Source organism: Sus scrofa, chromosome 13, assembly GCF_000003025.6.
Source record: "Sus scrofa isolate TJ Tabasco breed Duroc chromosome 13, Sscrofa11.1, whole genome shotgun sequence".
Lineage (NCBI taxonomy): Eukaryota > Metazoa > Chordata > Mammalia > Artiodactyla > Suidae > Sus > Sus scrofa.
The window spans coordinates 100,641,026-100,667,509 of NC_010455.5; the positions used below are offsets into that span (position 1 = coordinate 100,641,026).

The 26,484-nt window shown below is 37.8% G+C and overlaps 1 protein-coding gene and 1 long non-coding RNA gene across 4 annotated transcripts in view; one reads left to right on the forward strand and one right to left on the reverse strand.

Moving 5' to 3' along the window:
- PPM1L (protein phosphatase, Mg2+/Mn2+ dependent 1L) overlaps positions 1–26,484 on the forward strand; it is a 317,524-nt gene that overhangs the window by 198,581 nt on the left and 92,459 nt on the right. For all 3 annotated transcript variants that reach the window (XM_021069737.1, XM_021069740.1, XM_021069739.1), the window contains exon 2: positions 13,782–13,956. In XM_021069737.1, the coding sequence (XP_020925396.1) occupies positions 13,782–13,956 (175 nt within the window). The remainder of the gene's footprint in view (positions 1–13,781; positions 13,957–26,484) is intronic.
- On the reverse strand, positions 3,412–11,183 carry LOC110256328. The gene is made up of 2 exons (XR_002337740.1): positions 11,122–11,183; positions 3,412–5,014 (listed from the first exon to the last, which is right to left on the reverse strand). It is a non-coding gene; the product is annotated as an uncharacterized LOC110256328 (long non-coding RNA).

Genomic DNA, 26,484 nt, shown 5'->3' on the forward strand with positions numbered 1-26,484 from the left:
CTGGTGAGGGAGCAATAGCTTTTGTTCTAGAAGGTATTTTGCAACATAAGCAATGACTCCTAGCTGTACATGAGGAGTTTTTAAAACAATGTACTGTAGATGCTACTGAATGCACTCTTTATTGTGCTATGTGTGAGAGGCAACATATTACATTTTTGTCTTAGATTAACCTCAAAATAGTTTTGATGCTTGGTCTTGCAGGTAGAGCCAGCATTAGAGAAGAATAAATTAAACCTTCAAGCAGTATAGATTTTTGTGTTTTCCTCCATACAGGGTTAAATTTTCAGAGTAGACAAGGTTTCTCTTTCCTGACCTTCACCTGCCAACCTTACACCTTATTCCCAGGAATTTCTCTGGGTGATTTTCTGCTTCTCATCCCCCCTTCCCTGTATGTAAAAAAAACCTAATCAACCTGTCCACACTAAGACAGAATGTTTCTTGGTGTATTATTCTTCCTTAAAATATTTGGGAAGGGGAAGAACTGGCATTAATCAGAAATTGAAAGCTGTAATGATAGAATTTCACCAAAAGGAAAATGATTTGGGGGCAGCGATCTTTTGGGGCTTCCTCAGACCACACTATATAAAACCAGATTCATTCTCCAACCTCTCCCACCACACATACAGGGATCCTAAAGCTCATACTGGTTTTGAAGGCACTTTCTAAAGTCATGTCAGACTGGCATTGACCTTGTGTTTTGCTGCCACCATGGCCACCCCTGCTTTCTGGAGGTGCTCCCTAAAGAGCCTGATAGGAGGCTGTGGGCAGAAGTCTAGTGAGGCCCAAGAGGGGTTCTCTGGCCCTGTTGCCACCCAAGGAATATTTTGTCGATGTTTTGGTTGCCTTCCTGAGGGACTGCTCTTTTGTCATAACTGCAGAATTCTTTTTGATTAATAATTCATGAATGTTTTGTCATTTGTTTATAACAGTTGGTCCCATTGGCTTCCTGAATCCCCAAGGGCATTTTTAGTTAGCATTATGCATGGAACTTCTAGAATACATTTGTAAGTTAAATTTCCCTCAAGCTGGAGAGCCCAACATTCAGAATGAAAGTGAATTGTATCAGTAATTAACTATAATTTTCTTTGAAATAGGAGACATTTTTCTTTCTGTAAACAAACATATTTTTCTTCTATAGATCTCAAGTGTATAGAATGTGAAACAATTTCTTCTTTTTGTAACTGCTGAAAAGATAGGAACTCACCTATCACAAAAATTTAACAAGACCACTCTGGCTGAATGTTGCTTATTTTCTCAACAGATTCATGAAAAACTACTGGTTGGCTGTTTTTATGTTGCCATCTCTCAGGAGAACTTAACTGTGTGTATAAGCTTTAAAATTCAAAAGAAGAGCCATGGAACTAGTTCAATATGACCTCTTCCTGCCAACTCTCTGGAATGTGGTAACTGAGGGGCAAAGCATTTATTAATCATCACTTGAGTATAACCTCAACCTTTCTTTATACTGTAAAAACACACATTTTTAATCTCTGAGAGTTTGAATATAGATTTGACCAAAATATTAAGAAAATGGACCGCATGGCTAAGCAGTATTTGATACCTTCCTATGATGTTTATGTATAAAAAGCACCCACCTGCCATCATTCAGGAAGTGGAGTTTGAGTTGTATTTTCACATTGAGGCGTGCTTGTTGCTACCTCATGACTTTGCCTCAGATTACATGTGGATCAGATGGCTGATAAAGTTATTAAAGGTTTGTCACTTAAAGAAACCCAGAGAAATTGTCCCGAATAACCTGTAACGTAGCAGTCATCATCTTAATGTTTAAATGAAAATTTTGCTCTCCATATTAAGTAGGTTAGGTTCTTTGGTTCCAAGTCCCTAGCCTGCTGAGTGCTGTGCCCTCTGTGGTGGTCATTTTGCCACATGACTGGCAGCCTTGGTTCTCCAGAGCAATCTCAAATCTCCATATTAAGCATAGGATACAATTTACATACTTCAAGTTTAAGCCTGAGACTTTTTCCTGATGCCATGTGTCTTGAAGGAATCAAATTTGCCTCTTGAGGCAGAATTATGAATTCAGGAGTGCAAGATGGCAAGATGGTTCTCTCAAAGATGTTTTTCTTATTTAAATAACCCCTCCAGGTTAGAAGTGACAAGGACTAAAAATGGCAAGAAATGATGCTCTTGGCAGGCAGGAGAGAAGAACAACTCCCTTGCCTCTGTCCTCTTCCTGGTGGGCAAGGGCACTCACTCTGACTTTGTTTTAAAGCGCCTGTAGCCAAAGAGCAGTTGTCAGAAGTTAATGATATGTTACCCCAAGAAAGATGGATTCCAAGGTGGACATAAGTAAATTAATGCACGCTGGCTGCTGCCAAATAAGCACATGCACGTTCATTTCCCTTCAAGGGCAGGGCAACCTTGTCTGCAATAAAAATATCACTCCCTCTCTCTGCTGTCTTCCTGTGGCACAAGTTTTGAGGCATCTCCTTAATGATGTCTCCCTTATCTCCTGAATACCTAGCCATCATCCTTGAGTTACTGTTTCCTAAAATTCACCTCTTCCCTACTCAGCATTTGCAGAATTCACTTGCCACCTTACCTCCCTTGTGTATCTTCCTTGTGTCAAAGTCTGCTTCTCACCCACAGGGTCACCAATCAAATGCCTTCAGAGCCAGATATAATACCTTATCATGTGTAAGCTCAGTGTTAACTTCACCCTTATCCTCTGTCCAAGGATCAACCCTTTTGCTTTTGTTTCCTTTTGATCCAGTTTTAGAAGCCTGTGTCCATCCAGAATCAACATTCATATCAGAAGTAGTAGCACTGTATGTTCCAAGGCAGGCATATATGTTGTGTAAATATAAACTGAAAGGTGCTGCCATCCATGATTTGTCCCATTCATTTCAATGGAGCTTGAGGATTTCTCTCTGCTAAATTACTGTGTGTGTGTGTATGCATATTAAGTAAAATGAAGGGGAAAGGGTAATTTATAAAATCAGAGAATTTGAAAGATGCTAAAAATTTTGAAACTTTGGCGTTCCCATCGTGGCACAGTGCAAACGAATCCAACTAGGACCCATGAGGATGTGGGTTCGATTCCTGGCCTCGCTCAGTGGGTTAAGGATCTGGCATTGCCATGAGCTGTGGTGTAGGTCACTAATGCGGCTCGGATCCCACGTTGCTGTGGCTGTGGTGTAGGCCAGTGGCTACAGCTCTGACTGGATGCCTGGCCTGGGAACCTCCATATGCCATGGGTGCAACTCTAAAAAGACAAAAAAGAAAAAAATTTGAAGCTTCTTTTTATCTTGGCAAAGCACACTCTATCTAGATCATCCTCAAGGCAGAAGAAGTGGATATTTCTTCTTATGATGCACTGTCCAGGTTTTGTAATCTTAGAATCTCATCTGTTGGTTTTTCAAAATTGCTTTGAAATTGGGTTTTTACATCAGGACCAACATTTATTACAGAACTCATTACAGATTTAATGATAAAATACATTAAAAATTCCCACAACTATGAAATATGCAGTATTAAATAAAAATCGTAAGGCATATTTTCATAGGTACGGACATAAGAAGCCTACTTTTATTTCAAATCTATTAACAGTTAAAATGAATAGTAACTTGCCCTTTGCAAATTCCTAGAGAAAAATACTGGAAGTATTTGATTTGAACATGGGTCTGATTTACTCATGATCTTTAATGGAAACTCTATTAGAATTTAATTCAATATCACCTAATATCTTTTCTTGAAAATAGCTTTTGCCTTAATTGAACTTTTAACCAAAATTATCAGTCTTTTATTTTTCTTTGGAGTTCTACTTTTTCCTCCTGGAGGTTTTTCTTTTTTAAGGGGTGGCAGATATTCCATAAAATATGGAGAGGTGGATGATTTTCAGGCTTATGGTTAAATGTTCAAAGTAAATTTAATATGTTATGTTTCACTTTAGTCTGTTTTCCCATTATTTTCAATAGCATCTCCATCATCTTTAGCTTCCAGTTTTGCAACACTGAAGCTGTTTTATGTGTTTTGCTTTTCCATCTGTCACCAAGTTTTGCTCATATGCTCTTTTCTTCTCTTCTCAAGAACTTTATCTTAGCCTGGGGCTGCTTTACCTTGTAAAGGAAGGACCACAGTAGGCATCGCTTCCTTTTAAAAAAAATATTTTTGTTTTTTTTCCTGGTTTAAAGGTGATTGTGATTTCTGCTCCAATTCACATCTGACTGCATAACCAAGGATACATTACTTGACCTTGCTGTGTTTGTTTCTTCACCTGTAAAAACCAATAAGGGTTGCTGTGAGGATGAAACAAGTGAACACATGTGAAGCATTCAGCACAGTTCTTGGCACATAGAAAGTGGGCAATAATTTTCTATTTCTTTATTTTAGGAATTTGGAGAATGCAGAAAACTGCATAGAGAAAAGCGTTAATATCACTCAAACTCTTACCAGTCTGAGGGTAGCTAATAATACATATTAATATACTTCAGCCATTTGCCCCCATACATGTAGTAAAAAAAATTGCTTTGTAATCTGCTCTTTGTTATGAACATTTCCCTACATAATTAGTATTCTTTCATAATTTTTTTAAAATTTTAAATTATTTTATACATCACAAATCAAAAGATCTCATGAATAAATGAACTGTTGCAAAAATGACTAGTTTTTAAAAGCTTTATAAAAAAATCTTCCCCACTACAAAAAATGAGTAAAATTGAATCATCTCATAAAATAATCTTTAATAGCTGCATTGTATTCCAGTGCATGTCTATAATGTAATCAACAATAATATAATCAACCAATTTCTAGACATCTTTCATTGTCATGAATAACACTTTTTATGTAATTTTTTTTCATGTAAATAATATTTCAAATAATTTTTTTTCATGTAAACTGTTGTATTTTAAATCTTGTTTGAACACATTTATACATAAGTTAGAGCATATAAAAGACAAACCTTAGACAGATCTGTGTTAGATATGTTTTACAAAACAGATGTTAATTATAGCCGTCAGAATGCCAAAGACATCAGAGGTGATTTCAAATAGAGCTAAAGAAAACAAATACAAAAATCAAATCAAATAGCCAACAAACAAAACCTCCTCAAATCTTAATTCTTAATCTCCACAATTTCAGGCTGACTAGGCTAAAGAAACTTTATGATTTTTAGGAAGAGAATTTTAGAGGTGAGAAGTGCTATCTGCTATTGATCATGGCTGAGGGCAAAGTCTGAAAATGAATAGTTCCAAATACTTATCTAAGTTTGAGAAAGAAATATGAACTAGAGAAGAAGCTTCAAAATGATCTCTTTAATGTAAACACAGAACAGAGAAAAATTTGTGCTTAATAACAATAAGCCTAGCAGGATTTTAAAAAATAAGTCACCTCCCTATTTGCAGTTTAAACAATTTGCCTTTTCTTTTTTTCAGGCACAGGACAACTTTGATTCTATCTTTGATGTATACAGTTATGGTACTTCTTACTTTTTCAATAATTTTAAGTAAATTTATGCAGTAACCAAAGATGCTGTTAATGTTACATAACACTGATAATGTTACATTACTTTTATTTGAGGCTTTACATTTCCTTGCTGAGCCTTTTCAACCACTATCTCTTTTTGAAACTCTTATCAATTATCCTCCTCATTTTTGCTTCCCTGCCTCCTCAAGACCTTCTTGTTGTTTCTGCTGTGTTCTTGAAGGTGTGCACTGATTAAAGCCATAAGTGTGTTATATGTGAACTCTGTAGAGACTGTGTGTGCCAAAGTACCACCACTTGAGTACCTTTACATCTTGTAATTTAAAAGATGGCCCTGCCTTCAAGTAAAATAGGAAGAGCACACATCTGGGTGATTGTCACAGAAACCCACAGGAACTAGAAACAGATACATTCTAAAATACATTAAAAGTAATTGCTGGAACAGATTAAGTGTATTCACTGGTAAATTTCCCTTTGGAAATAATGTTCAAGATAACCTCGGCACTTCTTCAACAAGGATATTATGAGCAATACTTTGATAAACATGTTTGCTCACAAGTTTTTGTGCTCATCTCTAACTTTTTTTAAGGGCTACAGGTATGGCATGTGGAAGTTCCCAGGCTAGGGGTCGAATTGGAGCTGCAGCTGCTGGCCCAAGCCACAGCCATAAGCAACACAGAATCTGAGCTGTGTGTGTCTGTGACCTGCACCACAGCTCAAGGCAATGCCGGATCCCTAACCCACTGAGCAAGGCCAGGGATCAAACTGGCATTCTCGTGGATACTAGTCAGGTTTGTTTCTGCTGAGCCACAGCAGGAACACCAACTTTTTCTTAAATTCCTAGAAAGGCAGTTACTACATTAACTGTGTAAACTAGTCTAAAGTTATTGTTACATTTTTTCATTTGTCATTCAGAAAGATTTCCAATTTATATTCCTATCCCAGTAAAGAAAGCTGGTTTTCCCTTCCTTCAGACTTTTTATTTGTCTCCTTGCTTTAATCTCTATTTCCATATGTTTTGAACCCAGCTCCAAGCACATCCTTCCTCAATCAAGATTTGATCATTTGTTTCCCTCTTTTCAGTTTTTCAGTTGTTTCCTGTTACTAACTGGCAGAAATCAAAGGACCCTGACTTAACATGGGGTCAAGATTTCCCCATCTGCCAGCTCTCTCATACTCCTAGCTTCATTAGCTTCTTTTATTATTTTCCCATGAACTCACATTTCACCATGCCTAGATTGCTTTCCTTTCCTCCAGCAAGTGCTTCTTACCTCAAAGTTGATCCTTAAACTCCACAGGAATGATCTCCTGATTCTTTCTCTTGGGCCCTGTCTTTAATTTCTATACCTAGAGGCCGCTCAGCACTTGCCATAGCTCATATATTAAATAATTGTTCATTCATCTCAGGATGCATGCCTATTTTTGTAAGGTTTGGAAAATGTGTTTTTCCAGTGTTTCACCTGTGTGTGTTGTTTGCATGTTAAGACTGCAGGTTTATGACAGACGTTTATTCTCCCCACAGTGTCCAGTCTAATGTGCTTTACTGAGCAGACACTCAATAAATTAGAATTGGCTGGCTGATCGGTTTTCTTTTCAAGATGAACCGTGAAGAATTTAGCGGATTCTAAAACACACTTTTTGTGTACACCCCTGCCCCTGGCCAAATTCTTTCATGTACATTGGCTATTTCTTAAAGAACATATGTATACCTGTCATAGTAAATAGCGTTTTAGTGTAATGACTAATATCTGCATTCTACCTACCTAGGTCCCCAGAGTTTAGATTAATCATTCTGCTGCTTTTATCTTTTTCATCCATTGAGTCCTTTTACAGGGTTTACTCCAGCTGGTTACTGTCTTCTAGACTGAAGTTGGCATGAATAATATGAATGTTTGAAAATTCTTGAAGAAGGTGCTTTGGCACCTTTTGTGCTCTACCTCATAAGCTTTTAGCTCATCTTTTTATTCCAGCTGTTTACTAGCTCAGGTGTAACCAAGGAACCCACAAACCTGTATCTTCCTCTTTCTGCCCTGAAGCTTCTCTGCCTCCACCAGGGGTACTTTGGGAAACTACTCAACAGTTCAGACAAGCAAAACATGAATGTCGAGGTGGAGTTAACACCCCTCTACTAAGGCAACCCTTCCCTTGCAGACACAATTCTGAGCCACTCTACATGACTGCTTACAGAGTCCTTAGTAGAATCGAGCCCATTCAAGCAATTAAGGAGAGGAAATCATTAAATAAACCTTCCTGTACAGCTTTGTATATGAAGTACATCCTTTACCATGTTGGCATGTAAATGATGATTTGGGTTTCAGCTGTTTATTTCTTAAAATAATGGCATCAATGATATTTAAAGACCAAATGTAGTTCCATTTGCCAGGAGAAAACCAGACTCTTTATGCTCTATCTAGAATCATGAAAGGAAGTTCTGATTGTGGGCAAAGAATTATGAACTGTCAAAAAGTTTTCTCAAAAGGAAACTGATTCTCACAGTCCTTGATTCTTGGATACAGAATTAAGCTGTGGTGCAAAGCACTGAACTGGATGCTGGAGGAACACTAAGATGTCTTAAGATACAATCCTTATGCCAGTCAAACTAAAGGGGAACAAAATACCTATACCTCTATAAACACTTGGAAGACTGTTGGCTGCTATTAGGTGGACTCACTAACAGTTTATAGCACTTGAGCCAACTTTGAAGGATGAGAAGGATTGGCCAAAACCAATCATTTGCCTAGTTTAACTCTAAATTATTGTGGAGATAGAAAATAACAGCATAAATTGCTCACAAAAGTATAGAGTACTGCACAAATGCAAGACACTGGTAATGTTAACCAAGTTCTGTTTCTGGGATAGGTCAGTTATAAGAATATGCTATTTAGGACTTAAACTTCCGCTAGCACTTATCATTGATTAAAGAATAGAGGCATTCCCATTGTGACTTAGCAGGTTAAGAACCCTACTAATATCCGTGAGGATGCAGGTTCAATCCCTGGCCTTGATCAGTGGGTTAGGGGTCTGGCATTGCCAGGAGCTGCAGCATGGGTCACATATGCAGCTTGAATCTGGCATTGTTGTGGTGTAGGCCATCAGCTGCAACTCCAATTTGACCCCTAATCTGGAAACTTTCCTGTGCCACAAGTGTGGCCATTAAAAAAAGGAGAGAAAAGTAATCCTGTATTTTAGTTTTGTTTTTTACTTCATCTTTAGAATCCCAATGAAATTTGATCTTTTTGTTTGTTTGTTTAATGGCCACACCTGCAACATATGGATGTTCCTGGGCTAGGAGTCAAATCAGAGCTGCAGCTGGGGTCTATGCCACAGCCACAGCAACACCAGATCCTTAATCCTTTGGGTGAGGCCAGGGATTGGATCTGCATCATCACAGAGACAACGCTGGGTCCTTAACCCACTAAGCTACAATGGGAACTCCTCCAGTTGAAATTTTAAAATTTAAATTGCTCTTTCTATTATCTTTTACTTGTGCAACAGTTCCAATCTTAATAATATGACAACCTTTTTATTGAGATATAATTGACATTAGTTTCAGGTGTACAACATAGTGATTCGATATTTGTATACATTGCAAAAATGATCACAAGATCTAATTAACCACACATAGTTATATATTTTTTCTCTTGTGATAAGAACATTTAAACTCTATTCTCTTAGCAACTTTCAAGTATGCAGTACAGTATTATTAACTGTTGTCACCATGCTATACATTATATCCCTAGGACTTATTTATTTTACAAGTGGAAGTTTATATCCGAAGCCCACTTTCACCCATTCCGCCCATCCCCCATCCCCACCTCTGACAACCACTCATCTGTTCTTTGTATCTATGAGTTTGGTTTTTGCTTTTTGGTTTTGTTTGTTTTTAGCTTCTGCATATAAGTGAGATTGTACAGAATTTGTATGACAGGCTCTTAGCATAGATTTATGCTTGAATATGAGGTTTTAACTGACATTTGAATGCACTTAGAGTATCACCTCAGTATAAAGATGATTTATTGAAATATCTTGATAGAATCTAGTATTTTGCTAGAGTTGTTTCTCTTGGTTCGTCTTAAAAATCTTTGCCAGTGGAAGGAACTCTGTACAGTAGTGCCTTGTATCCACAGGGGATTGTTCCAGAACCCTCTCAGATACCAAAATCGGAGATGCTCAAATTGCGTATGAGATGGCGTAATATTTGCATGTAATCTATGCATATACTTTAAATCGTCTCTAGATTACTTATAATACCTAATACAATGTAAATGCTATATAAATAGTGGCACATGGCAAATTCAATTTTTGCTTTTTGGAAATTTATGGAATTTATTCCAAAAATTTTTTAATTGAAGTGTAGTTGACATATAATATTATGTTTTAGGTGTACAACATGGTGATTTGACAAGCAAATACATTACAAAATGATCACCACAATAAGTCCATTAACCATCTGTCACCATACAAAATTATTACAATATTATTGGCTACAGTCATACCTCAGAGATACTGTGGGTATGGTTCCAGACCACTGCCGTGAAGCAAATATTACAATAAAGTGAGCCATATGAATTTTTTGGTCGCCAAATTCGTATGAAAATTATGGTTACATCATAGTCTTATTAACTGTGCAATAGCACTATGTCTAAAAATGTACATACCATAATTTTAAAATATTTTATTGCTAAAAATGCTAACCATCATCTTACAAGGTAGGGTTGCCACAAACCTGCAATTTGTTAAAAACTGCAATAAATCAAAGCACAATAAAACAAGGTATGCCTATATATTCTTATGCTGTATGTTACACCCCCATGATTTATTTATTTTTTAACCGAAGTTTGTACCTCTTAATCCCCTTTGGCTATTTTACCCAACCTCCCACTGCCTTCCTTCTAACAACCACCAGTTTGTTCTCTGTATATCCATAAATCTGTTTCTGTTTTCTTTGGTTTGTTTGTTTTTTAGATCTCATATGTAATTGAAATCATATAGTGTTTGTCTTTCTCTGCCTAATTTATTTCACTTAGCATCATACCCTTAAGTCCATCCATTTTGTTGTGAATGGCAAGAATTCCTTCTTTATTATGGCTGAGTTTTATTCCTTTGTATGTATACATATACCACTTCTTTTATACATTCAATGGATGTTAAGTTTGCTTCTGTATCTTGGCTATAGTAAATAATGCTGCAGTGAACAGAGGGGTGCATATATCTCTTTGAATTAGTGTGGGTGTTCCCTCGGGTAAATAGAAGTAGAATTGCTACATCATTTGGTGATTCTATTTTTAATTTTTTGGGGAACCTTCATACTGTTTTCCATGGTGGCTGTATCAATTTACCTTTCATCCGCAGTGCACAGGAATTCCTTTTTCTCCACATTCTCACCAGCACATGTAATTTGTTGTCTTTTTGATGACAGCCATTCTGGCTGGCATGAGGTAATATCTCATTGTGGTTTTGATTTGTCTTTCTTTCCCTGATGATTAGTGATTTTGAGCATCTTTTTATATTCCTTTTGGCCATCTGTATGTCTTTGGAGAAATGTCTATTCAGATTCTCTGCTCAGTATCTTAAGTAGACTTTTAAAAATTTAATTGTATGGCTTATTTATATCATTTGGAAAATAACCCCTTATAAGATATACCATTTGCAAATATCTGCTCCCATTCAGTAAGTTACCTTTTTGTTTTGTTGACAGTTTCCTTTGCTGTGCAAATGCTTTTTAGTTTGATGTAGTTCCGTTTATTTTTGCTTTCATTTCCCTTGCCTGAGGAGACAGAACCAAAAAATTATTGCTAAGATCAATGTCAAAGAGCATACTGATTATGTTTTCTTCTATGAGTTTTATAGTGTCAGGTATTACATTTAAGTCTTTAACCCATTTCGAGTTTATATATGGTGTAAGAAAATGATCCTTGTCTTGTGGATGGGCTACACTTGCGGCGGGCACCCTAGTGTGCAGGGTAAGCTGGGTTGTAAGGCCCAGGTGTTACTGTTGCAGGCGTTTTGGTGTGCAGGGCTGACCCCTGGGGCAGGAGTCACTCTAGGGGGATGCCACTGCCTGCCAAGGGTTCCTGACGGGACTGGCAAGACTGGGGGCCACTTTGGGGGGCTCTGGTTCTGGCCAAGGGCACCCACTGGCCTGGTGGAGCACGGTTTCTTTCTGAATATTTTCAGTCTATAGCTGGCTAAATCCATAGATGTGGAACCCACAGGTGTGGAGAGCTGACTATATATGAATTTATACTGTTTTGAAAAATGCCATGATTTAACTCCAATATAGTAAAAAAAAAAAAAAAAAAAAAATGTAGGCCCTCTTCAAATACCTACATCATGATTTTAATTAGAAGAGTAAACCAGTGGACACAACTGTAAGGAAATGTGTGGTATGCTTTCAGTAATACAGCGTACAGCAATATTTGTAAAATGTGCATTATAAGATTACTTCCTGTACCTCAGATATTTCCATAGAAAAAATTGAAAAGACAGATGTTAACACTGAATAGCAAGGTAGTATGAGCTTTAAAATAGTTATTCTGAAGTGTGTTTCTTCATTTTCCATTGTCAGAAAGAAAGAAGAATTTAACTCTAGAGTTAAATATATTGTGCTAATGTGCTGAGTCCATTTACATTTTATGGAATAATTTTATTTGTTCTGCACTAGCTGGCTGGCAGAGAAAATGAGCAGTGTTTGATGATTTAAAGTTGTAATTTCATCTACACCAATTTAGGGGATCTAAATATAAATCTAGAAATAAAAAGTGTTGTGTGCTACAGTCGGCTACTCTAAAGACTGAAATCCCCACCACTTCCCAGCAGATTTTTCCTCAGAAGTCAGTTGTCATTGTTCTGGAAAGTTTTTTTTCATCCTAAATTATGCTAACATTTAAAAGAGAAACTATGAAGGTTACAAAAAAATAACATTTTTAAGATAATTTTGTTGTTGTTGTTGTTGTTGTTGTTGTCTTTTTGCTATTTCTTGGGCCGCTCTCGTGGCATATGGAGGTTCCCAGGCTAGGGGTCGAATCAGAGCCATAGCCACTGGCCTACACCAGAGCCACAGCAACGCAGGACCCGAGCTGCGTCTGCAACCTACACCACAGCTCCCGGCAACGCCAGATCCTTAACCTACTGAGCAAGGCCAGGGATGGAACCCGCAACCTCATGGTTCCTAGTCGGATTCGTTAACCACTGCGCCATGACGGGAACTCCTAAGATAATTTTTAATTACAGGAATTTTAAATTATGTGGAAATATCATCACCTTATTTTAGGCCCATATCTCAGAGACAGTGCTCTAACAATTTCTCTTATTTCAGTTTTCTAGTGATCATGTCTATAATTTTAAACAATGCATATATGCCTTCATTGATCAACTTTAGACCCCACACATATGATGCAGGACTGCACTGTAAGAAGATGCCAAAATTCTTGGCATTCTCAAGAGTTATGTCTTAAAATGTTCAATTCCCCTGAGTCATACCTGCCATTCTGTCACTTAATTTCTCCCTTGATGTTCTGTGTAACCTTAACTGTGATTCTCAGCTGGAAGGGTGAAGAGCATGCTGTGGCCCCAGTCCACTAGAACAATGTGTCAGACTCTGGGAAGGTCTTTTTCAAAGTACAGATGCCTTTCTTCCTCCAAGAGAAATTATGCTTACCTGGTTGAAAGTCACTGCATGTAATTTCAATTGTTACTAGTTGAGAGTATATTGTGTGCAGATAGCATAGAAGCAGAAAAAAAAAAAAGTTAAGAATGGTATATATAAAGGCCAAGACATTTAAGTGGTGAACAGGTTAAAGAACATCATTGTCTTAGATCGCTTCATTTTTCTGTTTATCCTCTTATTGCATTATCAGCACTAGGCGAGGGCTTTCTTCTCTATTCACTTCACAAGAGTTCCTACATGAGCATTAATGAGCAGAGAACATCAAAGCAGAGACATGGGTGCCCTAGCATAGAATTTACTGCTGAAATGAGTTACTAGCCTCTGTGTTCTAGACAAGGGGGAGTCAGATTTATATCCAGTAAAATTACTATCATGGGGCCTTCTGGGCCCAGCAGACTAGTTGAAACTCTGAGTTCTAACTCCATGAATGCCAATCCATCATCTTTTATACCTCTAAACCTGTTAGAAAACTCTTAGAGGTCTGTGACTCTGCGTATTTGAAGATCCGCCTTACTTGGTACAGCAAGGTCTAAAAATGACAATGACAAGGATATGCTTGTGTAAAGGTTTGGTCCCATAGTACTTTGAGTTCTCACCTCAGCACTTGAGGGGAAGTGAAAAGCCCAAGATGAGAAATACTAATGGAGCTCTCTACTTGTTTTATCTGCAGACAGCAGCTGAATATGTAAAATCTCGACTCCCGGAGGTTCTTAAACAGCATCTCCAAGACTACGAGAAAGACAAAGAAAACAGTGTATTGTCTTATCAGACCATCCTTGAACAGCAGATTCTATCAATTGACCGAGAAATGCTAGAAAAATTGACTGTATCCTATGATGAAGCAGGTATGTTGGTCTTTAATACACACACACGTTTTCTCCCTAAAGAAATTTCTTTTTAGCCTTTGGTTAAATTAAGACCCTTTTCTTTGGTAGAAGATGAGGGGCAGACTGGATTCAAAGTTATATAACATGGATTAACAGTAAGTTTCTTTGCAGTTTTAGTATCAAAGATTTCGTCAGGAAATATCTAAAAATGGCTCTTAAATATCAAATCTCTTTAAAATTTTTGCTCTTTAATAAATGGAATTTTTCTGGCCTTTTATCAGCCATGTGCTCCTATCAATTTAATCTTAAAGTGTCACTTCAATTTTGGATACCAGCTGAAAACTTGCATCCAGTAATCTAAGAACTGTATTTTGCTTCAAGTATTATTTTTTAATTTCAGAGATTTTCTTTTCTAAAGAGGTACCGTTTTTTTCTTGAAGTTTCAGACTGAACTTTATATATACTCTTTTCCTTCAGCTTCTTGGATGAAGCTGAAGGAAAAGAAAATAGTCCCTAACACCACATTGGGCATTTTGGTTCACTGCCTTGCATAAGTTCCTATTATCCAAGGGTGCTTATTAAAGAAGGCATAGATAACACCATATTTACCTATTATATGGTCTGTCAGATAAAACCTAATTTTAATGAACCCAGTGCAGTATTCACTTGGAATTATTAAAATCTTTAATAAAATTGAACTTAGGGGAAATATCCTGATTTAAATGGTTTCACCCCCCCACACACACACCCCCTGTGGAGGAAAAGTATGGGAAAACAGGATTATAATGGTCAGACATTGGTAGTATTAACCCTTATTCAATACCAGGGACTTGTATTTTCGTTTCTACAAGGAAATTGCTGTTATGTATCTTATTTTCTTCTTCATGATCTAAAGTCTCAGTGCTGACATTCTTAATTTAACATTTGATTTCAAGCTTGAATAGCAAACAGAAGAGCAATTTTTTTAATAAGCTACACATGCCTAACCTCTGTGGCAATTTTTCTAGTTATTAAGCTGCCCACATTTTCATTCAGTCTTCTCACTCCTTACATCCACAGGATGGATCCACATTTCTAGCCTTAGCCAGGACATCTCTACTCTCTCTAATTCTCCTTTGCTTAATTGATTCTCCAGAAATATTGGCTTTCTTCTGCCTGTTGGGTATTTAGTTATTTGGTCTTGTTTTTAACATTCTTCTGTTTGGAATTCTCATTCATCGCCTCTCTCTTCCCCAGTGGAGTAAAGTAAGGCTATGATCAGCCTGATCCAAATAATATGTAAATATTCATAGCATCTCAGAGATCACAGAACTCAAACAGTCCACCCACTTCCTGTCCCCAGATCCATTTTATAATGAGAAAACTGAGACCCACAGACTTGCCTGAAATAACACAGTCACTTAGATGTAGAGTGGAACTTGACCTCCTACTTACTAATCAGGCTGAGCTTTCACCATATTAATGCAGGTTCTCATTCACTCAGTGGGCATTTGTTGAGCGCATAGCAATACAGTAAGGCAGTTGGAAGAAAGGGTGAAGGGTGTAGAAAAGTTGGGGAGGAATCCGAGATGTAGAAAACAGAGGTCTCTCTTAATGAAGTCTGGCTGGGAGCTAAAACATAGATGTTTGACTTCTGAAGAAAAATTCCTGAGAATATGGGAATAAGTATCTTCTGTAATATCCACAAGCTATTAAAGTGAAGCTGAGGGGATGTGGAGTAAAGGAATAGTGAGAATGGCTCAAGTTTTCGGTGGAATTCTTTGGGGGTGGGGATCGTTTGCCTGAACCCTGAAGGACGAAGGATGAACATAGATTTGTGCTAAAAGAGATGCATTTCGTTTGATTAAAGCGCTCAAGGGGATACCAGGGTGGGAATCAACATCAACTGCAACCTCCCACCACTCAGCTTTCTCTTCTTCAGTAATAATTTTTCACTTCCAAGCACTGTTGTTGAGCAATGATTAATCTGCAGAGGTACACTTGTACATAGTCCTTAGGAGCAAATACTTTGGCATGGAATTAATCTCTCAGTAAACTCTGCAGCATGAAACTGTGGAACTAACTATAGAATTGAAAGTTAGAGGATCTAAATTCCAGGCCTTTCCTCTAGCTTAATACTGGTATGATTAACACTTAGAACTTTTGTTTCTTCATGTATAAAGTTGGGCTAATAACATCTCACAGGGTTATTATGATAATAATATCGTGTTTGGAGAGGGCCTTAGGAATCATATTGCAACTGCCATGAATGCTGAATGAGAACAGATTTATCTTGTATGTAGCTCAAACCAGTTTAAAGAGTTTAAAGTAGTATTAGAGTTTTGTTTTGTTTGACATGTAGTGTTTGGCAAACAGAGGCAATTTTTTAAAAATGATCTTCAGAAGCTTTGGTAAGTCAGGTAATACCTATTTGTTAAATCACCCACTCCAGCCTTAGCTTGCCCTTGGTCATTCCTGTGTGAGGTGACACATTTGTGTGTATGTATGAATAAATGAATGTCACTGAGTGTTGTAAAATAAGAAGGTCACTGCCTCCCCCTCCACCACCCATATATGAATATATGAATGATTTTATTCCAAAAAAGAAAGTATGGAAAGTTATTGCTATTTAACAGAAAAATATTTCATCATAATACAAAAGAATCAGGATAGAATATTGCTAATAGTATGTAATACCTTCAGATATAAACATCCTACATAAGACACTCATTTGCTTTAAACTGCTTAACTTCTTTCCATTGCTATCCCAGTTTTAACTTCCTGGCATTCTTAATTCAGCTCCCCCAGTTTTAGGGCGTAGTTAATGGTTAATTAGAAAATACCCTGGTCTTTAGAGAGGTTAATTTGTTATTAATGCTCATCTACTGATAAATCAGCCTGAGTGACTTAATGACAGTTACCACCATCTGTGGCTTCTAAACTTCTAAAACCAATTAATGAAAAAAAAAAAAATCCTTAGATGCTTGTCTAAAAGCATTGGCTCAGAACCTTTTCTCCATCCCTTTTCTTTCTCTCTCTTTCCCTCTCAGTATCCTCTTTCCCCCTTAAGTATATACGTATCTTAATGCTTTACTCATTCACAATTCATCTGTCGAGCAACCTATCATATTTGAAATCCAGAAAAAATGGGAGGAAAGCAAAAGCTATAAGAAATCACACCATGTCACAGAGGCTACAGGTTCTCACCTAGGATCTATATATTATTATTTTATATAGTTCTGACAGGTTATATTTTCCATATGTGATGTTTTCTTTCTTAAAATTTGAGTGTTCCACTTTTATTGGAGAAATAGAAATAAGTAGAATGGTATTAATAGGAGACTAATAATTATCTGTAATCCTACCATTGTAAACATTTTAGTATATTTCCCTCACTCTCAGCATTTTTGAAATTTGAGATTTTGAGCAGTTTTGATATCTCACAGTTTTTATGGCCTGCCTTTCTCACTTAACGTTATTCCCTAAGCACGTCCTCATTTTACTAAAACCTCTTTATGTAAAGATAATTTTAGTGGCTGCATAATATTCTATTCTTTGAAAGTACTATTCCCTAAACAATTCTTATGGTGGACAGTTATAGCTTTGGTTTTGTTTTTTTGCTATTATGAATAATCAGTAATGAATATATACATTGGTCTGCATTTCATACTACTCTAGAGAACAGACTTTAGAAAACATGAGTTTAGAATTAGAAAGTGGGGAAAGGGGATGATACTTAGAACAGAGACTCTGAGAGCAGTAAGGAATAAGAGCAAAGAGTAACTCCTTGGAAATCCATAAAAAGCAGTTATCATCTCCCCAACATTGTACTACACTCAAATCAGCATTCACAGACCCTGTATTATAGATGACATCGTGGATCTTCATAACAGTGACCTTTATTCACAGAGAAAAGATTTGATCATGTTAACTGTATTCTGTATATAAAAATAGGAATTGTATCTACCAGTTTAGAACGACTTTCATCCAAATGGTTAATTTTTAAGTTTGAATATTATGGGAATAAAGATGTTTTGTGGTGTAATTGAAAGAGGTCTCGAAGCTAAAAGACTCAGATGCCATTCTAGCTCTGCCGCCAAGCAGATAGATGACCTTGAATAAGTCACCAAGCCTCTCTAAAACCCGTTTTCCTATAACTCAAAGGAATGAACAGGATTTCATAGATGTCTTCCAGGTCTAAAACTATGATTCTGGTCTCTTGAACAGTGAAAAGCTCAGGTAGCTGTAGTTTCTTTGAGATTACACATAGCTGCTTCTTGAACCTTCTGCTTGTTCTGTTGCCCTTCTCCTCTCCTCAGACAGCTCAGGCTGTCTATAATATCTGACTAAAAGATCATCACTTAGCTTCCCTGACATCTGCACATGAACTTTAGTTTTGCTTGTATGCATGAAGCAAAGCTAGGTTTTGGAAGGAAAGATTCTGAGCCATCATTGATGGATTCTTGTTAGGATTGCTTTGATATTTTTATTAGCATTTATTAAATGCTAAGCAAAATCTAGTATGAGAAATAAGATATGGTTTGCCGTTGATCTCTCAATGTTTTTACTTGAAGTCTAAGTTCATACACATTTCAATAGATGGGGCTTAGCCACAAGAAGTTTCCAATGAAAGCAGTTGCATGATTTGAAAAGAAGAGATCAAAATAGCATTTCACATGGCCTCAGGGAACATCGTTAACCTAAATATTTATTATTTGTCACAGTGGACAAAAGGGTTGAAATAGCCCAAGAGGGAATCTTTCTTTGCATTATTTATTTTAGTACTTGTACATTATCCATATTTTTCTAAGTAATCTCAAATTGTTTATAATTTTTTAAGTTTGAACATAAATAATCTATGTATTCCCTCATTAAGGACAAAGCAATGTGACTTGTAATGCCTTGTTTGAGGGAATTATGAGTAGAAGAGGCCCATTTATCTGAGAATGATATTCTCTGTTGCACGTTCAAGAAGCCTAAGACATGGGAAACTGGAGTGAAAAGAGCCCCCTTCTCCCCTCTGGGGAAAGCTGAGTCTCCTTGTAAGTGGGTGGACTGTCCAGCAGTGGTTATCTTGCTCAGGCCTCGAGGCAGTTGCCTGAGCTGCTGCTTGGATCTCCTCAGAGTTAAACTTCAGACCAGCAAAGGTTTTATTTGTTCTTAAATTTTGCTAGAAACCCAGCCAGCTTTCCCATGAGCACATGTTTCAACCATGTGGGAAGAGCACTTACAAATAGAAAGTGGACCAGATGGTGCAGGTAAGGGAAGGAAAGAACCCAGCCAGCCATTTATTGTGTTCCTTTGGGCATCAGTTAATGCTGGGGGCCTGCAGATCCATTTACAAGTGTCAGGCAATCACGTACAACTTTCCCAGAGGGGGTGAGGAAGAAGGAGCAGCATTAATTTCTCAGCCTTTGCTTGGTGATTGCCTGCTGCAGCTCTACGTTAGATATGCCTGAGAGCTGAGCCAAGCAAAGCTACCTGCCGTGAAGACACACCAAGTACTGTAATGTACTTTTTGGAGAAATAGCTTTTAGAAAGGGTGGGGAACGTGCTGCAAGCAATTTAGGAAGTAGCTGGATGGTTACTTCCTATTGAGCTTATTTTATTCTTCTTAATATAGATGGTACCTAAAAGTTACATCTCCAATTTAATTGAGCCATTAGTGTCAGAGTAATCAGTGATCTCAAAAGGAAAGCCATTTACTGTCATGGAGAAAAAATTGAACACACATTGAGAAACCAAACCCAGGAAAGAGGCTGAATTATTTAGGGCCCTTTCAGGTTTTCTAAGAACATAAAAAATGCAATAAAAGGCCTTTGCAGGAAGTTCTTCACTCTTAACAAATACAGTGAATTTCTCAGTGTTTTTCTCAAACTGGTCCTAAGGGAAGAGATTGCTTTAGGTTTCCTTAATTTATACCTTCAATCAGGACCCTATTACTGGGCTTAAAAGATGTTCTCGCCAGAGGCTTTCTATTAGGATTTGGAAGAGAAAAACAGAGAAACTTAAGAAGAACCTTGCAAAGGCAAATTTTATATTGGTTGTGCAACCTCTGACATGAACTTCTGAATTTCTGTAAAAAGTTCTATCTGTGTTATTTTTTCCATTGTGAGAGTAACATAGATACATTTTAGAACATTTTTAAAATATGGAAAAATAGAAAAGGAAATGGTAATCTCTTAATTCTTCCATCTAAACATAACCACCATTTTTTAGTATATTTTCTTCTAGTCATTTTTTCTGCTGGGTTTCAATAATTTGTACCCAATTTTATACCTATTTTTTTCATTTAACACTGAAATAGAGGCATATTTCTCAATGCTCTTACAAGCTACTCATAAATGTAATTTGTAATAGCTGCATAGCATCCCCCACAGTTCCATTCCCATAAGCATTTTCCCCATGGCCCCTTTCTTTCATTCATGTTTCCATTTGTGTCACCATATAGAATCCCTGAATTTATTTATTTTATTTTTTTTTGCTTTTTTGTCTTTCCTTGGGCTGCACCTGTGGCATATGGAGATTCCCAGGCTAGAGGTCTAATCAGAGCTATAGCTGCTGGCGTACACCAGAGCCATAGCAACACTGGATCTGAGCCACGTCTGAGGCCTACACCACAGCTCATGGCAACGCTGGATCCCTAACCCACTGAGCAAGGCCAGGGATCAAACCCGCAACCTCATGGTTCCTAGTCGTATTCGTTAACCACTGAACCACGATGGGAACTCTGAGAATCCCTGAATTTAGAGGTCCGTTTCTTATCCTTGAAAGGATGAGAATAGTAGTATGATTAACAAAAGCATAATGAAGACTTTTGTAATCCACCCAATCATTAGACATATAACAATGAGAGCAGAGGACTAAAATAGGTAGTCAGAATCTACTTAAAAACTGAGAACTTTTTTCTAGCCAATAATACCAATCTTTTAAACCAAGCTATTTGAATTTCAATTATAATTTTTACATTCCCCCCTTTATATCATGGCTTTAAAAAGCTGAAAGATAAAGGGTGGGGGAGTATCAACTAAACAAAGTAACTTTGCCGTCTACATAGAAAGCCATGTGCCAGAGGTTAGGACTACTTGGACCAGCATGGTAGGGAAAGTGACTGCTGCTAGAAAATGAAGAGCTCTGGGCATGTAATATCATAGGTGCCCACTCCAGTGGGTTATAAAGTTGAGGAAACCTAATCCTGAGGCTCGGAGGTCAGGATAGGATGCACAGATTAGGTGCTCATTTCTGGACACATTTAGAGACATTTTCAGATTCAGTAAGATATTTTATCTGGTCTTAACTTTTCCACAGCTTTTCTGCATCAATTTGTGACTATACATTTCAAATATTAATCCAAATTTTAGCATTTTGGGTAGTTACATTTAATGCAAGTTTCTTTTTTAAATTTTATCAAAATATAGTTGATTTACAATGTTGTGTTAATTTCTGCTGTACAGCAAAGTGATTCACTTACACACACACTTTCACACACACGTTCTTTTTCATATTCTTTTCCATTATTGTTTATCACAGGATATTGAATATAGTTCCCTGTGTTATACAGTAGGACCTTGTTGTTTATCTAACCTATGTGTAATAATTTGCATCTGCTAATCCCAGTCTCCCAATCCTTCCCTCCCTACTCTCCCTTCCCCCTTGGTAACCACAAATTTGTTCTCTATATCTAGGAATCTGTTTCTGTTTCTTACATGTGTTCATTTGTGTCATATTTTAGATTCCACATATAATTGATGGCATATATTTGTCTTTCTGATCTACTTTGCTGGGCATGATAATCTCTATGTTCATCCATGTTGCTGCAGATGGCATTATTTCATTCTTTTATGGTTAATAGTATTCCATTCTATACTGTCTTCTTTATCCATTCATCTATTGATGGACATTTAGGTTGCCTCCATGTCTTGGCTATTGTGAATAGTGCTGCTATGAACATGTGGGTGCATGCATCTTTTCAAATTAGGATTTTTCTCTGGGAGTTCCCGTCGTGGCACAGTGGTTAATGAGGTTGCAAGTTCGGTCCCTGACCTTGCTCAATGGGTAAAGGATCCGGCATTGCCATGAGCTGTGGTATAGGTTGCAGATGTGGTTTGGATCCCACGTTGCTGTGGCTGTGGTGTAGGCCAGTGGCTACAGCTCCGATTAGACCCCTAGCCTGGGAACCTCCATGTGCCATGGGAGTGGCCCTAGAAAAGGCAAGAAGACCCAAAAAAAAAAAAAAAAAAAAAAAAAAAGAATTTTCTCTGGATATGTACACAGGAGTGGGATTGCTGGATCACATGATAACTCCAAACTGTTTTCTATAGTTGCTGTTCCAGTTTCCATTCCCATCAACAAACAGTGTAGGAGGGTTCCCTTTCTCCATACCCTCTCCAGCATTTATTATTTGTAGATTTTTTAATGATAGCCATTCTGATTGGTATGAGGTGCTACCTCATTGTAGTTTTGATTCACAATGTTGTGCATTTCTCTGATAATTAGCAATGTCAAGCATATCTCATGTTCCTATTGGCCACCTATATAGATATTCTTAACCTCTGCTATAGCATCATCTTCTGTATTTTGTGTCACTCTCCAACTAATTTTACTTTACATTAATTAGCTTATATTAATATTATCAGCATTGCCTGTTTCCTTATGAGATTTTCCTCCCCCACCAAAATGATAATTCAGGCTGAATTTTGTAAAAGTGATATGTTAGGGAGTTTTTTTTTTTTTTTTAATCACATTTTCCAACTTCATCTGATCTTTTTTTTTTTTTCAATGGCCTCACCCATGGCATATGGAAGTTCCCGGGCCATGGAATTACAGCACAGCTGCAGCAGTGCTGGATCCTTTAACCCACTGCACCAGGCCGGGGATCGAACTTGTACCTCCATAGCAACCTAAGCCGCTGCAGCTGGATTCCTAACCTACTGCACCACAGCGGGAACTCCATCTTATCTTTTTAGTAGAATGTCCCGTATGCTCTCTGAGAGTACATTAATCCAAGTTTTGCAGTGGACAAATAAAATTTTAGATTTTAAAGAGCTTTGCTGAGAATACTGAAAACTACACACTCACATTGAGATTTAGAATCAGGACATGCTGCCTCTGGTGATTAAAACATTTGACTGGAGCTGTGTTTATCTTTCCAATCAAGTTCTTATTGTTTGCCACAAGGGAAGTAATGTCATTACCTGCTCTAAAGTAGTATTTGATTACAAGGCCTGGAGAAAATGTGTGCACTTGAAAGAAAATAATTGTGCCAGGTGGTCACAATTTGGGCTGCACTGGCCAGCCAGAGACAGGATGCCGATGCCATCTGAATCGCTTCCTTTCTATGCTATTGGAATTTCTATGCTATTGGAATTTCTATGCTATTGGAATATGCTATTATAAGTTTCAAGACCTTGTCGGAATGCTTGTAATAAATTTTAATGAGAGCCCAGTTAATGGTAAGACCTTCAGCCTGTAGGGGAAAATAGGATAGTTTTGAAAGTGCAGGGATTTCTAATGTACTGTGACTGTCCATTTGTAGTAGTGAGATGTGAGCAAAATGCATCCTCTGGCTGACTTTCAGACTCGGAAGATCTGTAATCATGGGCAGCTGAACTCCTGTTGAATGTCATTGTACAGAAATGTTAAGTTCAGTCTTGGTGAGCTACTGAAGTCTCATCTGGTAAATTGCCTCTTGAAAGGCACTGCTTTTAAGCCACCTTCTAATGCTCAGAGGCATTCTCCTTGTGCTGCTTTCTTTAGTTAATATCCTTGTCTCCAGACTGTGTGGTTTAGGCCATCTCTGAGCCTGGTTTGATGAAGAGTTTCTGCAGTACATACCCTCAAGAAGCACTGGAAGGTACTCTTGTAGTTCTGTAATCAATCCAGAGGAACTTAAATTAGCCACAGGGAAGTTACTAGGACACCACTGTTCATTCAACACAAATATTTACTGTGTGCCCAGTTCTGGCTGGGTACCGAGAGTCCAAGCAATGGAGAAGAAGTGCTGGTTAGAGGTCTTATCCCTTTGGATTTATTGCTAGTCTTGACTGTTGTCTCTATAAATCCATCTTCTAAGAGCAGCCTCAAAATCACACCTTAGCTGACTTCTTCCTTATCTGAGTCAAGGCCTTCCAGTCCTCTGATCTCAGTCCTTCTTACTCAAGGAGGTAACATAAGTTGCATATTTGTTGTCTATGGCCTACTTGCTTCCTGAATGATTTAACCCTACATACAATAATAATGTTAAAATGAAAACAGAAAATCAAAGCCAAAAAAAAAAAAAAAAAAAAAGGGGGAAGGAAACAGATGCACTAACCAAGAATAAATTGAAAGTTTTTCAGTGGAGACAACTTCTAATACTAAAGTTTACTTAGTATTAAATGAAGTTTATGTTACCTCCTTGAATAAGAAGGACTGAGATAGAGGACTGGAAGGCCCTGACTCAGGTAAGGTGTCATTTTGAAGCAGCTCTTATAAGATGGATTTATAGAGACAGTAGTCAAGATTAGCAGTAAATCCAAAGAGACCTTTCCACACGGTACTTTATACTCTGGACATTGAGCAACATTATCTCAGCTCAAGTTTCCCCAAAGCAGAGCCTAAAACAAAAGCCTTTAGTGCATACAGTTAATTTAGGAATGCCATCCCAAAGAGCTGGAATGAACCAGGAAGGAGGGGAAAGAGAATCAAGGTTAAGGCCACCATGAGGGACAGAATATGGCGGTGGCCTCTGACAAGGACAACTGCTGCTTAACCTGGCTAAATAGGAAGCTTGTGAGGAGCATTCTAGAACCATCTGCCTGGAGGTGAAGGGGGAAGTGTTTAGCATCTAGTCTCATGCACTCCTTTGTCAAGAGTAGTTTCACAGACATTAGCTTCCCTGCACTTCCGGTTTATGTTTGCCTGAAGGCTGAGTGGGTTCTGCAGGAATCCCACACCTTAGCATCAGGAAAGCTCCAGAGAAGGGAGTAAGTGATAAAGGGTGCAGGCCAAGGCTGCATCTGCGCTGGCCCCTGTACCAGAGGCCGGGACCGAGAAAGTGTGAAATGCTACACAGGAGTCACAACACATGACCACAAAAAATGAACAGCTTTATAGGAAATACACATGAGTTCATTTACAGTCATTTTGTGCATGACAGCCATTTAGAAAAGCATGACTGATAATGTTTTTCCAAGCTCCGGTGTAGCATGTAGCAATGCGGAGAGTGTTCAAAAGCATTGAGAGAAAAATCTTATAGAAGCCATAGGTAAGAAAAGGAGATGGTGTTTTGTTTGATGTGACAGTTGGCAGCTTTCCAGCTCAAACCAAAATATTTGACTAATCCTCATGTTTATAACTAATGAATTCAAGTACCTGGGCTCTTCAACCTGAGTGGCACAGTGAGAGCCAGCTTTTCATATGCGTAAAAAATAATTGCCTTCCGTAGACATAACTCACAACAGTGGTTACTGTGGAAAGAAGCTAGGAAAGGATACTTATTTTTTCACTGAATGTTACTGTATTGTTTGAAATTTAAACTTTGTCCATGTATTTCCTATTTTTTTTAATTTATGAAAAATAAATAAAACTAAACAAAAACTTCCTAGTACATTTCCCCTTATCTTCAGTGCTGGAAATGGAATATAAAAGGGAAGAAAACCAGTCTTGTTTTCAAAAAAAGCTTTTTACCTCTAAGTTATATATATCCCTGGAATAAGTCAAGAAAGGAACTCATTGATAAAGCCAGCCATCATGGAACTGCAATGCCAAGGTCAGAGAAGGTCAATAGTGAGATCAATTCAGTACTGTGCCAACCAGCACCTTGGCTCCAGGGCTCCTGCTATAGGGCTCTTGGTAGGCTTCGTGCCCTGAACCAGAACTAATCCCAGAGTCCAAGGAGGGCTGGCCTTATTTCAAAACATAACAGCAACTGAAGTTCCCATTGTGGCTCAGTGGCAACAAATCTGACTTGCATCCAAGAGGATGAAGGTTCAATCCCTGGCCTTGCTCAGTGAGTTAAGGATCCAGCTTTGCCCTGAGCTATGGTGTAGGTCACAGCGTTGCTGTGGCTATGGTGTAGCCCAGCAGCTATAGGTCTGATTCGACCCCTAACCTGGGAACCTCCATATGCCACAAGTGTGGCCCTGAAAAGACAAAAAAAAATTTTTTTAAATAACAACAACCAAAAAATCATCTGAAAGAGAACAGGATCCATGGGCAGTGAGCTGTTGGGGATTCAGCAGATTCTGATCTCACTTCCCTATTACTTACTTCTGCTTCACCCCAAGTGTGTTCTTCCTGTATCTAAGTTACCTTGCTGCTTTACTTGGTCTTTTGATTAGAGTCGCTTTTTTTTTTTTTTGGCAAGGAAGTGTAGTATAGTGGTGTCTAGTCTTAGAAACCAGGCTGGCTCCATGATGATTCCTTATGCTATACCTTATGGCTTTATATGAGAATTAAAGATAATGTATGGGAAATTATGGACATTTGCTGGACACTCTAACAATGATGACCTCTTCTCTAAATATCTTTGTTGTTACTTGATTTGGCATATCCTTTTTTTTTTTTTTTTTTTTTTGTCTTTTCTAA